The sequence below is a fragment of the Ranitomeya variabilis genome, chromosome 5, assembly GCF_051348905.1.
Source record: "Ranitomeya variabilis isolate aRanVar5 chromosome 5, aRanVar5.hap1, whole genome shotgun sequence".
NCBI lineage: Eukaryota > Metazoa > Chordata > Amphibia > Anura > Dendrobatidae > Ranitomeya > Ranitomeya variabilis.
In genome coordinates this window covers 585,916,609-585,931,029 of record NC_135236.1, presented here as the reverse complement: position 1 = coordinate 585,931,029, position 14,421 = coordinate 585,916,609, and the positions used below count along the sequence as shown (strand labels likewise).

At 42.6% G+C, this 14,421-nt stretch overlaps 1 protein-coding gene across 6 annotated transcripts in view; it reads right to left on the bottom strand.

Moving 5' to 3' along the window:
* LOC143776536 (RUN and FYVE domain-containing protein 1-like) overlaps positions 1–14,421 on the bottom strand; it is a 531,317-nt gene that overhangs the window by 390,295 nt on the left and 126,601 nt on the right. For all 6 annotated transcript variants that reach the window (XR_013215861.1, XM_077265993.1, XM_077265994.1 and 3 more), the window contains exon 7: positions 11,345–11,410. Coding sequence is in view for 5 of the 6 variants with exons in the window: in XM_077265993.1 (XP_077122108.1) it covers positions 11,345–11,410 (66 nt within the window). In the remaining variant the exon portion in view is untranslated. The remainder of the gene's footprint in view (positions 1–11,344; positions 11,411–14,421) is intronic.

The window sequence follows — 14,421 nt, the reverse complement described above, 5'->3', positions numbered from 1 at the left end:
TGTTACTTGTTACAAACGAGAGGAAGTAGAGTTGTATCAGATCAAATTACCACATTTTTCAGACTACAAGACACAGTTTTTAATGTCCGAAGAAGAAGTGCCATATACACAGCTCTGGCAAAAATTAAGAGACCACTGCAAAATATTCAGTTTGTCTGATTTTCCTCTTTATGGGTATATATTTTGGGTAAAATGTAAATTGTTCCTTTATTCCATAAACTACTGACAACATGTCTCCGAGGTCCCAAGCAATAAATCTTGTATCCATTTTCTGAAAATGAGAAATGTTATTTTGATCATCTCTCACTTTCAGAAAATAGATACAAAATGTATTGCTTGGAACTTCAGAGACATGTCAATAGTTTATAGAATAAAAAAATCACTCTATATAAAAGTGTGTGTGTGCGCGCGTGCGTGCGTGCGTGTGTGTGTGTGTAACCAATCACTAAGCATGTGTGTGTGTTCATCAGTCACGCCCACTCCACATAGCAACCAATCACTAAGCATCTTTCATTTCACCAGAGCTGTTTATAAGAAGCTGAGCTGTGATTGGTTGCTATGAGCAACAGTTTTCCTTGTAGACAGTTGTGGTAACTGAGGCCTATTATTCTTTTCATTTCTATGGTGTGATTGTCCTTCTGTAAAGCCGGAAATAATTTGTTACCGTGCCGACACAGACCACCCTCTGACACAGACTGCAGGGGGAGCCCAGTATCACACAAGATAGGATTAGATACATGGCTGAGCAGACAATAACACACAGGAGAGGATTAAATACACAGCTCAGCAGCCAGTAACCCACAGGATAGGATTAGAAACACGGCTCCGCAGACTGTATCACACAGGATAGGATTAGACACACAGGTCAGCAGTCAGTATCACACAGGAAAGGATTAGATACACGGCTCAGCAGACAATAACACACAACAGAGGATTAGGCTTCTTTCACACTTCCGTCTTGAGACGGCCGTCATAAAGCATCAGCGCGACGTATCGACGGACGTTGTAAAAAGATTGGCAAATGGATGTAATGCATCTAGTAACCTGACGGATGCGTCGAATTTGGCAGTATCTGAATTTCAATGGAGGGGAGAGAAAAAGATTTTTCCCTGACTTGAAAATCCTTCCGGGCATGCTCAGAATGAAAACGGGATGAAGGGGATACGTCGCTGGATTCCTGTGTTTCACGGTCAGCGACGGATCCTGTGTCCATAGGCTTCCATTATAGCCAATGACGGATAGCGCAGGACCCGTCACTGAGCGATTTTCCGACGTGCAGAAAAAAACGTTCTTCTAAACGTTTTCTCCGCCCGACGGACCGCTATTTTCCGACGGATCCAGTGCATGACGGATGAAATGGATGGCCAATCGTCGCTAATACAAGTCTATGTGAAAAAACAGGATCCTGCAGAAAAATTTGCAGGATCCTGTTTTTTCAAAAATCGACGGATTTCGACGGGAGGAAAAAGACGGAAGTGTGAAAGACGCTTTAGGCTACTTTCACACTTGCGTTTTTTTTTAATCCGTCGCAATCCGTCGTTTTGGGCAAAAAAAACGGATCCTGCAAATGTGCCCGCAGGATGTGTTTTTTGCCCATAGACTTGTATTAGCGACGGATCGCGACGGATGGCCACACATCGCATCCGTCGTGCAACGAATCCATCGTGTTTTGACAGACCGTCGGCACGAAAAAACGTTCAAGTGAACTTTTTTTGTCCGTCGCGACCGCCATTTTCTACCGCTCATGCGCGGCCGAAACTCTGCCCCCTCCTCCCCGGACTTCAGAATAGGCAGCGGATGCGTTGAAAAACTGCATCCGCTGCCCACGTCGTGCACAAATTTCACAACGTGCGTCCGTATGTTGGCCTGACTCATAGCGACAGACCCGTACCGACGCAAGTGTGAAAGTAGCCTTAGATACACGGCTCAGCAGACTATCACACAGGATAGGATGAGATACACGGCTCAGCAGACTATCACAGGATAGGAATAGATACACGGCGCCGCAGAGAGTATCACACAGGATAGGATAAGATACACGGCTCAGCAACAGGATGTGCCAAAGGAAAGGACCATTTAATTTCAAGAATTCCACTCATTCCATCTGATTTGCCTTTCGACTTTAAACGCCTCCAGTTTTACACTTCGACTGGCAATGTCCATTAACAAGGCTCAGGGACAGTCCTTGAAAGTAGTAGGGATCGATTTGCAATCTCCATGCTTTTCTCATGGTCAACTTCACGTGGCCTGTTCAAGAGTTGGAACTGCCAAAAATCTGTTCATCTTTGCACCGGAAGGAAAAAACAAAAATGTTGTTTATCCTAAAGGCTCTTGAATGAGTTGAAAATAAAATACTACCAATACTTAGGTAACTGTTTAGTTAATTTGTGTTGCAAATCCGTAGTGTTGAGTATATGATGTGAAATCATTGTAATTTGTTATAACTAACAGTTAGTTACTATGCCCGGGCAACGCCGGGCTCTTCAGTTAGTATACTAAATACAGGAGGAGATGACATACAGGTACATACTGTATACAGGAGGAGATGACATACAGGTATATACTGTATACAGGAGATGACATACAGGTATATACTGTATACAGGAGGAGATGACATACAGGTATATACTGTATACAGGAGGAGATGACATACAGGTATATACTATATACAGGAGGAGATGACATACAGGTATATACTGTATACAGGAGGAGATGACATACAGGTATATACTGTATACAGGAGGAGAGGACATACAGGTATATACTATATACAGGGGGAGATTACATTTTACCTCAGTATTTATAAGCCAAAACAACTTGGAGTAAAATAATCAGAAGAAAAGTATATTAGAAACACGTCACCACTAGTGATGAGTGAATATACTGGTTACTCGAGATTTCCCGAGCACGCTCGGGTGTCCTAGAGTATTTTTTAGTGCTCAGAGATTTAGTTTTCATCGCAGCACCTGAATGATTTACATGTGTTAGCCAGCTTGATTACATGTGGGGATTCCCTAGCAACCCCCACATGTACTTATGCTGGCTAACAGATGTAAATCATTCAGGTGAGGCGATGAAAACTAAATCTCCGAGCACTAAAAAAATACTAGGACGACACCTGAGCGTGCTCGGGAAATCTTGTGTAACGAGTATATTAGCTCATCACTAGTGGTGACGTGTTTCGAATATACTTTTCCTCTGATTATTTTACTCCAAGTATTAGCTTACAAATACTGAGGTAAAAATACTGAATAAATAACATGTGAATGAGGTTTAATACAAGAGGAGATGACACAGGTATATAATATATACATGAGGAGAAGGCACACGGGTATATATTATGTACAGGAGGAGATGACATTCAGGTATATACTATATACAGGAGATGACGACACAGGTATATACTATATACAGGAGGAGATGACACACAGGTACATACTATATACAGGGGAGATGACATACAGGTATATACTAAATACACAGATTACATACAGGTATATACTATATACAGGGGAGATGACATACAGGTATATACTATATACACAGGAGATGACATACAGGTATATACTATATACAGGAGGAGATGACATACAGGTATATACTATATACAGGAGGAGATGACATACAGATATATACTATATACAGGAGGAGATAATATACAGGTATATACTATAAACAGGAGCAGATGACACACGTATATACTATAAACAGGAGATGACACACAGGTACATACTATATACAGGAGATGACATACAGATATATACTATTTCCAAAGTATTCCCGTCCTCATGCGTAGAAGAATTAGTAAACTGAGAGAGGCCGAATGAAGAAGTTAGAGAAAGAAGATGAGAGGCAGATTGGGAGAGGGGATCATTGATGGGGATTTTTCAAGATGTCACAGGATAGCAAGTGAGTAAGCCAGGTGGCAAAGTGGTCTAGAAACTGGCAGAAGGAGCCTGGAGGGCGATAAACAACCGCAACTCGCAAGGAGAAGGGCTTAAAAAGTCTGACAGCGTGGACTTCGAAGGAAGGAAATGTAAGTGAGGGAAGCAGGGGGATGACCTGGAAAGCACATTGTGATGAAAGGAACAAACCAACACCTCCACCCTGTCTGTTCTCCGCTCTGGTGGTATGTGAAAATTTCAACCCAACAAACGAGAGAGCAGCAGCGGCGGTGGTGTCTGAATGCTGGATCCAGGGTTCTGTAATAGCCAGAAGGTTAAGGGAATTAGAGAGGAAGAAATCGTGAATGTAAGTTAGTTTGTTACACACAGACCGTGCCTTCCAGAGAGCACAGTGGAAAGCGATAGGAGAAGGCATGCACTGAATGTAAATAAGATTAGCAGGGTTTCTATATGCAGCTGGAGGAGAGTAATGTATGCTAGTGGAGGGAGGCCCAGGGTTGGGGGAGATGTCGCCTGCAACTACTAAAAGGAGAAAAAACAGAAAGAGTAGGTGGTGAGATGATTTGCATGAGCGTTTTGAGTGCTGCATGGAGGTATTGGATGGTTTGGAGTGGGTAAGAAATGTCAGTAGAGCCTCAGAGTTATACATGGGAGAGGGGAAAAGGGAGGGGTGGATATGGAGAGAGTGCACAGAATGTGTTGAAGGGCGGGCGAGTTGTGAGAAAGCAGAAGAAAAAACAAATAAGAAGCAGATTGATATGATCAATGCATAATGTAGTATGACTGACCAAGAAACATGATTTTTTGGATAAGTTATGCACCTTACCTGTCCCCTGCCCTGTCCAACTGCAATTGTCTAACTGCCAAGCACTTGATACTGTTGCACTTAATATCTGTTGCGCGCATCACCCTGTGCTCCTGCTATCCCAGCCAGACTAAATATATATGTAATGAAATGACTGCTAGCATCAGGCAACAAATGGCCACAATCAGCAATTAAGCAATTAGCATAAGGCCAGAGCAGGCATTAATATGCAGGGTAAACAACCAATGCTGAACAAGGCCATAAAACAGTGGGGAAAGAAAAAAAAATAGCTTTGAACACTTCAAAGCAGAAACCAAAAAGAGAGAAAAGAAAAAACAAACAAAAGCACCACAGTGTATATAGGGAGGCTGTGTGGTGCTCATGCAGTGTATATAGGGAGGATGTGTGGGGCTCATGCAGTGGATATAGGGAGGCTGTGTGGGGCTCATGCAGTGGATATAGGGAGGCTGTGTGGTGCTCATGCAATGTATATAGGGAGGCTGTGTGGGGCTCATGCAGTGTACATAGGGAGGCTGTGTGGTGCTCATGCAGTGTATATAGGGAGGCTGTGTGGGGCTCATGCAGTGTATATAGGGAGGCTGTGTGGTGCTCATGCAGTGTATATAGGGAGGCTGTGTGGGGATCATGCAATGTGTACAGGGAGGCTGTGTGGGGCTCAAGCAATGTATATAGGGAGGCTGTGTGGTGCTCATGCAGTGTATATAGGGAGGCTGTGTGGGGCTCATGCATTGTATATAGGGAGGGTGTGTGGTGCTCATGCAGTGTATATAGGGAGGATGTGTGGGGCTCATGCAGTGTATGTAGGGAGGCTGTGCGGTGCTCATGCAATGTATATAGGGAGGCTGTGTGGGGCTCATGCAGTGGATATAGGGAGGCTGTGTGGTGCTCATGCAATGTATATAGGGAGGCTGTGTGGGGCTCATGCAGTGTACATAGGGAGGCTGTGTGGTGCTCATGCAGTGTATATAGGGAGGCTGTGTGGGGCTCATGCAGTGTATATAGGGAGGCTGTGTGGTGCTCATGCAGTGTATATAGGGAGGCTGTGTCGGATCATGCAATGTGTATAGGGAGGCTGTGTGGTGCTCATGCAGTGTATGTAGGGAGGCTGTGTGGGGCTCATGCAATGTATATAGGAAGGCTGTGTGGGGCTCATGCAGTGTATATAGGGAGGGTGTGTGGTGCTAATGCAGTGTATATAGGGAGGCTGTGTGAGGATCATGCAATGTGTATAGGGAGGCTGTGTGTGGGGCTCATGCAGTGTATATAGGGAGACTGTGTGGGGCTCGTGCAGTGTATGTAGGGAGGCTGTGTGGGGCTTGTGCAGTGTATGTAGGGAGGCTGTGTGGGGCTTATGCAGTGTATATAGGGAGGCTGTGTTGGGCTCTTGCAGTATATAGGGAGGCTGTGTGGGGCTCATGCAATGTGTATAGGGAGGCTGTGTGGTGCTCATGCAGTGTATATAGGGAGGCTGTGTGGTGTTCATGCAGTGTATATAGGGAGGCTGTGTGGTGTTCATGCAGTGTATATAGGGAGGCTGTGTGGGGCACATGCAGTGTATATAGGGAGGCTGAGTGGGGCTCATACAATGTATATAGGGAGGCTGTGTGGGGCTCATGCAGTGTATATAGGGAGGCTGTGTGGGGCTCATGCAGTGTATATAGGGAGGCTGTGTGGGGCTCATGCAGTGTTTATAGGGAGGCTGTGTGGGGCTCATGCAGTGTATATAGAGAGGCTGTGTGGTGCTCATGCAATGTATATAGGGAGGCTGTGTGGGGCTCATGCAGTGTATATAGGGAGGCTGTGTGGGGCTCATGCAGTGTATATAGGGAGGCTGTGTGGTGCTCATGCAATGTATATAGGGAGGCTGTGTGGGGCTCATGCAGTGTATATAGGGAGGCTGAGTGGGGCTCATGCAATGTGTATAGGGAGGCTGTGTGGGGCTCATGCAGTTATATAAAGGAGGCTGTGTGGGGCTCATGCCGCATATGGGGGAGACTGTGTGGGGCTCATGCTGCATATATGGAGCTGTTGGGGGGTTCATACGATATACAGAAGGGGCTGTACTCTGTTTCAAACGATATATAGGGGGATGTCAGCATACTTAATTCTGCTCAATATTAAGTGATACAATTAATATTAATAAAATTATCAATAACATAATAATTATAACATATTAATATTGAGAAGAATTAATTTCAGCCTATTGGTTTGGCCCTCCGCAACAGTCACGGTCTCCTACGTGGCCCCTCGGGAAAATTAATTGCCCACCCCTGTTCTAGAAGATTTTTAACCCCTTTCTGACATATGACGTACTATCCCATCGAAGTGGGGTGGGCCCCTATGACCACAGACGGGATAGTACGTCGTATGTGATCGGCCGTGCTCTCGGTCGGGGGGGGGAGCGCGGCCGATTGCGGCCGGGTGTCAGCTGACATTCGACACCATGTGCCAGGAGCGGTCACGGACTGCTCCCGGCACATTAACCCCCTGATCCAAAATGGCCGCAGATCGAAAATGGCCACGAGGGGCCTTCCGGGTCCTGCAGGGAGGTGGCTTACCAACGCCTGCTCAGAGCAGGCGCTGGTAAGCCTGCAGCCCTGCCTGTCAGATCGCTGATCTGACACAGTGCTGTGCAAAGTGTCACTATAACATGATGCTAAATAAAGAAATATATATATATATATATATATATATATATATATATATATATATATATATATATATATATTTTATATATATATATATATATATATATATATATATATATATATATATATATATATATATATATATATATATATATATATATATATATATATAGTTCCCATGAATACATTTATCTACATAAAAAAACAATAAAAGTACACATATTTAGCATCGCCGCGCCCGTAACGACCCGACCTGTAAAATTGTCCCACTTCAGTGAACACCGTAAAAAAAAAAACGAGGCAAAAAAACAAAGCTTTATTATCATATCGCCAAACACAAAGTGGAATAACACGCGATCAAAAAGACCATACCGCTGAAAACGTCATCTTGTCCTGCAAAAAACTAGCCGCCATACAGAATCATCAGCAAAAAAATAAAGTTATAGTCCTCACAATAAAGGGATGCAAAAATAATTATTTTTTATATAAAATAGTTTATATCGTATAAAAGTGCCAAAACATAAAAAAATTATACTAATGAGGTATCGCTGTAATCGTAATGACCCGAACAATAAAACTGCTTTATCCATTTTACCAAACGCGCAACGGTATAAACGCCTCCCCCAAAAGAAATTTTTGAATAGCTGGTTTTTGGTCATTCTGCCTCACAAAAATTGGAATAAAAAGCGATCAAAAAATGTCACATGCCCAAAAATGGTACCAATAAAAACGTCAACTCGTCCCGCAAAAAACAAGACCTCACATGACTCTGTGGACCAAAGTATGGAAAAATTATAGCTCTCAAAATGTGGAGACGCAAAAACTATTTTTTGCAATAAAAAGCGTCTTTTAGTGTGTGTCGGCTGCCAATCATAAAAAGCCGCTAAAAAAACAGCTATTAAAGTAAATCAAACCTCCCTTCATCACCCCCTTAGTTGGGGAAAAATAAAAAAAATTTAAAAAAAGTATCTATTTCCATTTTCCCATTAGGGCTAGGGCTAAGGCTAGGGTTGGGTTAAGGTTGGGGCTAGGGTTAGGGTTGGGGCTAGGGTTAGGGCTACAGTTAGGGTTAGGGCTAAAGTTAAGGTTAGGGATGGGGCTAAAGTTAGGGTTAGGGCTAAAGTTAGGGATAGGATTACATTTACTGTTGGAATTAGGGTTGGGGGGTGTCAGGGTTAGGGGTGTGGTTAGGGTTATGGTTGGGATTAGTGTTAGGGGTGTGTTAGATTTAGAGGTGTTGTTAGGGTTGGGATTAGGGTTAGGGGTGTGTTGGAGTTAGAGGTGTGGCTAGGGTTAGGGGTATGTTCGAGTTAGGGGTGTGGTTGGGGTTATGGTTAGAGTTGGGATTAGGGTTAGGGGTGTGTTTGGGTTAGGGTTTCAGGTAGAATTGGGGGTTTCCACTGTTTAGACACATCAAGGGCTCTCCGAACGCAACATGGCGTCCGATCTCAATTCCAGCCAATTCTGGGTTGAAAAAGTAAAACAGTGCTCCTTCTCTTCCGAGCTCTCCCGTGTGCCCAAACAGGCATTTACCCCAACATATGGGGTATCAGCGTGCTCAGGACAAATTGGACAACTTTTGGGGTCCAATTTCTCTTGTTACCCTTGGGAAAATAAAAATTAGGGGGGCTAAAAAACCCTTTTTGTGGGAAAAAAATGATTTTTTATTTTCACAGCTCTGCGTTATAAACTGTAGTGAAACACTTGGAGGTTCAAAGCTCTCACAACATATTTAGATAAGTTCGTTAGGGGGTCTAGTTTCCAAAATGGTGTCACTTGTGGGGGGTTTCAATGTTTAGGCACATCAGGGGCTCTCCAAACGCGACATGGTGTTCCATCTCAATTCCAGCCAATTTTGCATTGAAAAGTCAAACGGCGCTCCTTCGCTTCCGAGCTCAGCCATGCACCCAAACAGTGGTTTACCCCCACATATGGGGTATTGGCATACTTAGGACAAATTGCACAACAACTTGTGGAGTACAATTTCTTCTCTTACCCTTGGGAAAATAAAACAAATTGGAGCTGAAGTAAAGGTTTTGTGAAAAAAAGTTACCGTAAATGTTCACTTTTTTTTTTTTAAACATTCCAAAAATTTCGTTTTTAGATTGGTTTCACAATTGGTTATTTTCTATCATATAGACCCCTCAAAATGACTTCAAATGTGATGTGGTCTCTAAAAAAATATGGTGTTGTAAAAACGAGAAATTGCTGGTCAACTTTTAACCCTTATAACTCCCCAACAAAAAAAATGTTGGTTCCAAAATTGTGCTGATGTAAAGTAGACATGTGGGAAATGTTACTTATTAAGTATTTTGTGTGACATATCTCTGTGATTTAAAGGGCATAAAAATTCAATGTTGGAAAATTGCAAAATATTCAAAATGTTCGCCAAATTTCCTTTTTTTTCACAAATAAACGCAGGTAATATCAAAGAAATTTTACCACTATCATGAAGTACAATATCTCACGAGAAAACAATGTCAGAATCATCAAGATCCGTTGAAGCGTTCCAGAGTTATAACCTCATAAAGGGACAGTGGTCAGAATTGTAAAAATTAGCCCGGTCATTAACGTGCAAACCACCCTTGGGGGTAAAGGGGTTAAAGGATTTCATTTATAAAGTATATTACAAAATGTATTAAAATAGTTTGCTCTACATTATAATTATTAAATTAATATTAAAATGACCGTTACACTTTAAATAGAATGAAGAAAAAGGGGTACAAAGAATATCAACTAAAATGTCCACTTTCCCCATATTCACACAGGCACAGTCACATTATGTGAACAAAGTCTTTAAAACACTCTGGTTTTATCGCATGGTCAGGTAAAAAGAATGCATTCTGCATACAGTATAATATGTTTCACAACATCATTCAGGAAACGGGATTTTATACATACTGTAATGTGGCAAGCACAGAGATTTGCTTAAAAAAAGTATCATTTAAGTGTAATTTACACACACTGGTCTAAAACAGAACAGCTGTTAGATCCATTGAAAATGTTGGAAAAGATATACAGTAGTGTACATTCCCTTTAAGGGTAGGTGCCCACTGTCCGTAAACGCTGTGGGTTGGACGTTGCGCACTAGTGCAGTGACCAGATGTTACAGCATAGTGGAGGGAATTTCAAGAAACCCCATGCCCACTATGCCTGCACAGACGACCGTGGCTCCCCCAGCGCATATCTGTCTCCGCAAGAGAAATTTCAGCAACAGAAGTGTATTAGAAGCGGTGAATCTGCACGGTTTAGTGAATACATGCAGATTTACCTGCGTTCATTAGACAACAGCGCTTTGGACGCAGTGAACATGCACTGCTACTTCCGAATCATCTGCACATACACCTAGATAACTCAATCCTATCCTGATACTGGCATTATCATGACGGGTTAAACATGATAAAACTGGTCATTTATAGGGAATTTAGCACCAGGTTTTGTCACCTAATCTGAGAGCAGCATGATGTATGGGAAAAGACCCGGATTCCAGTGATGTGTCACTTGCTGGGCTGCTTGCTGTAGTTTTGATAAGAATCACTTAGCAGGATATAATACTAGAGAACTAGTAAACCTACTGTAATGAAGCCCTCCATATTCATGAGTTCAGTTTAATACTGACCCCACCACTGACTGGAGCTTTATGCCTATGCATAGTGTACACAGAAAGCTGTCTATTAGTGTTGGGGGTTATACAGAGCATAGTAGAAAATTGGTAGATCTCCAGCAGATAAAACAGTGATTTTATCAAAACGACAGGAGACCAGTAGGTGACACATCTCTGCCCCTACATCATACCACTCTCAGATGGGTGGGGGTGAAAACCTGGTGGCACGTTCCCTTTTACGATGACAACATCTGTAAACTAATCTATGTCTTGATATCTTCTTCAAAATAACATCAGGATTAGACAGTGACCTTAAAGAAACAAGACAGGAATTTTAAAAGTAGTTGGTAATAAATCCTACCTCAGATGTCGGTTTAGCTCTTCAACATAGTGCTTTTGATCCAGAACAGTAGTAATTTCATCTGCTCTGTGAAAGGGAAAAAAAACACATCAGAAACAAAACCCCAATCTGCTTTTCACCCACTGCCCCACGTGATGGGAATATCCTCAACGCCCTGATGATCGGGCAGCATGCATCAGGCACTGTCTGTACAAGCTCAGCCAGGTATTTCAGACTCTGACATACAGCAGCATTTCAAAGAAAAACCTACATTAAAAGCTGCACATGCTGCCTCGGATTGACAGGTCTCCCCCTACATACGCGTAGAGGGAGAGACCCATCATTCCAAGGGAGCGGGCAGGAAGATGCTGCGGAGATCCAACTGACTGACTCTCCAGTGATGCTAGGCCCCATGGGGCTTTTAACCCCTTTCTGACATTAAATAATGTACAGAACACGGCACTCTGCAGGATGGGGAGGTTTGGTGCTCAAGTAGGGTATCCAACTCATAAGTCAATAAATGCAATGAACTTGGCACTCAAGTTGGTTTTAAGGTGAAGTTAGTTATTTTTATTGCACGTCCAGACACAGTTTCAACAGTTAGTTAAACGTTTTCGGTCCCACTGGACCTTCTTCAGAACAATTTCCAATTATCTGGTTCAGCTGTGTTGAAGGTGAAATCACCTTCCAGAGAGAAACTGAGAAACGATGCAACAAATGAGAGAGATATGTGAGAGGGCTCTAGACGAACTAAGTCGCTACTGGAGATTATGGCCCATGATCAGGATACGGAGACCTAGTCTGTGCGGCGCTAAACCGCCAGTTAAGCAGGCAGCGCGTTTAACTAACTGTTGAATCTGTGTCTGGACGTGCAATAAAAATAACTAACTTCACCTTAAAACCAACTTGAGTGCCAAGTCCCTTTCTGACATTAGACATACTATGCCGTCCAGGTGACCTGGGCCTATCTGACCATGGAAGGGATTATTCATAATCGCCAATCGGCCGCACACATGGGTGCTGTGCGGCCGAATGTTAACCGATTCTCACAGCTGACACCTGGCACTTTAACCCCCGTATGTATCATTGCGATCAAACATGATCGCAGAGTTCTGGAGCGGGCACAGGGGCTGATAGCCCCTCTGCCTTTGGATCGGAGACCCTGTGGCACGCCACAGTGGTCCCGATCGCTGCCATGGAGACCCGATGTCGTCATGACGACATCCGGGTCTCCGGAGCTGAGAAACTTCCTGTTATGCACAGTGCATGTCCGGAAGTCTCTATGATTAGTGTACAGAAGCTGCAGCCATGACAGCTTCTAAAGCATGCAGATCTGTGTAATAAATAATAATAATAATAATTTTTATTTATATAGCGCCAACATATTCCGCAGCGCTTCCGCTGTGTACTATAGAAGCGATTAGCCTGCACAAAATGATTGTCCCATAGTGGAACAAAGTGTAAAAGTAAGAATGAATTAAAAAAACAAATTAAATAATTCTATCAATAAATAAATATTTGAATGAAAAAAAAAATCTAAACAATAAAAGTACACATATTTGGTATCGCCGCGTCCGTAATGACCCAACCTATATTACTGTCTCATTAGTTGACCCCTTCAGTGAACATCATTAAAAAAAAAAAAAAAAACAAGGCAAAAAAGCAATGCTTTATCATACCGCCAAACAAAAAGTGGAATAACACGCGATCAAAAAGACGGATGTAAATAAACATGGTACCACTGAAAACGTCATCTTGTCCCACAAAAAACAAGCCATGATATAGCTCCATGAGCGGAAAAATAAAAAAAGGTATAACTCTTAGAATAAAGTGATACAAAAATATTTTTTATATAAATAGTTTTATAGTATAAAATCACCAAAACATAAAAAAATGACATAAATGAGGTATCGCTGTCATCGTACTGACCCGAAAAATAAAACTGCTTTATCAATTTTACCACATGAGGAACGGTATAAACGTCCCCCCAAAAAAAGAAATTCATGAATAGCTAGTTTTTGGTCATACTGCCTCCCAAAAATCAGAATAAAAAGAGATTAAAAAAATGTCATGTGCCCGGAAATGGTACCAATAAAAAAAGTCAACTCGTCCCGCAAAAAACAAGACCTCACATGACTCTGGGCCAAAATATGGAAAAATTATAGCTCTCAAAATGTGGTGATGCAAAAACTATTTTTTGCAATAAAAAGCGTCTTTTAGTGTGTGACAGCTGCCAAACATAAAAACCCGCTATAAGGTCTCTTTCACATGTCCTGATATTTCCAGTACCGGAGATGTCAGTGTCTATGTGTGTAATGCTTGCGGCACATGTGTGGCATGCGTGTGCCACATCAGTACCACAAGGATGGGTGCCTGAACTCATGCACGCAGTTCATGCTACACAGCCCAGGAATTTACAGGAACTGGAGGCTTTTTGCCAAGAAGAGTGGGCAGCGTTACCATCTGAGAAAATAAAGAACCTCATACACAACTACCACAAAAGACTTCAAGCTGTCATTGATGTTAGAGGGGGCAATGAACGGTATTAAGAAATGAGGTATGTGAACGTTTGATCAGGGTCATTTGGATGTTTTGAGTTGTCATTGTCATTGTGATTTAAAAAGCAAAACCACAGTAGTTTGACAATAAATAAATCCAACCACTAACCATGAGTGGAGAAAAAGTTTTGGAATCATCATTCATATTCTCTGAAAAAAGGACAAGAAAGCAAAAATTCTGCTGGGGTATGTTAACTTTTGAGCACAATTGTAGATGCGTCAGTATGGGGGAACAGTGTGAGGGCACAGCAAGGAGGGAACAGTATTGCTGGAGAGGTAGTGTGATGAGGGGGCTCAGTATAGAGACTGGGCAGTATAAGGGGGACACAGTGAGAAAGAACAGTGTGAAGACGAGACCCAATATATAAAAGAGAGGACAGTGTGGAGGGCATGTGCCATAAGAGGGTTAGATTGGGTCATATTTTGTGCAGGGAGTATTGCGAGAGTTAATAGTCTATACAGAGGCTTTGCACAGACCAATGACACTGCTATTTTGAAGGGCATCGTGTGGGGATGTGCTGCAGAAGACCGGAGAAGATG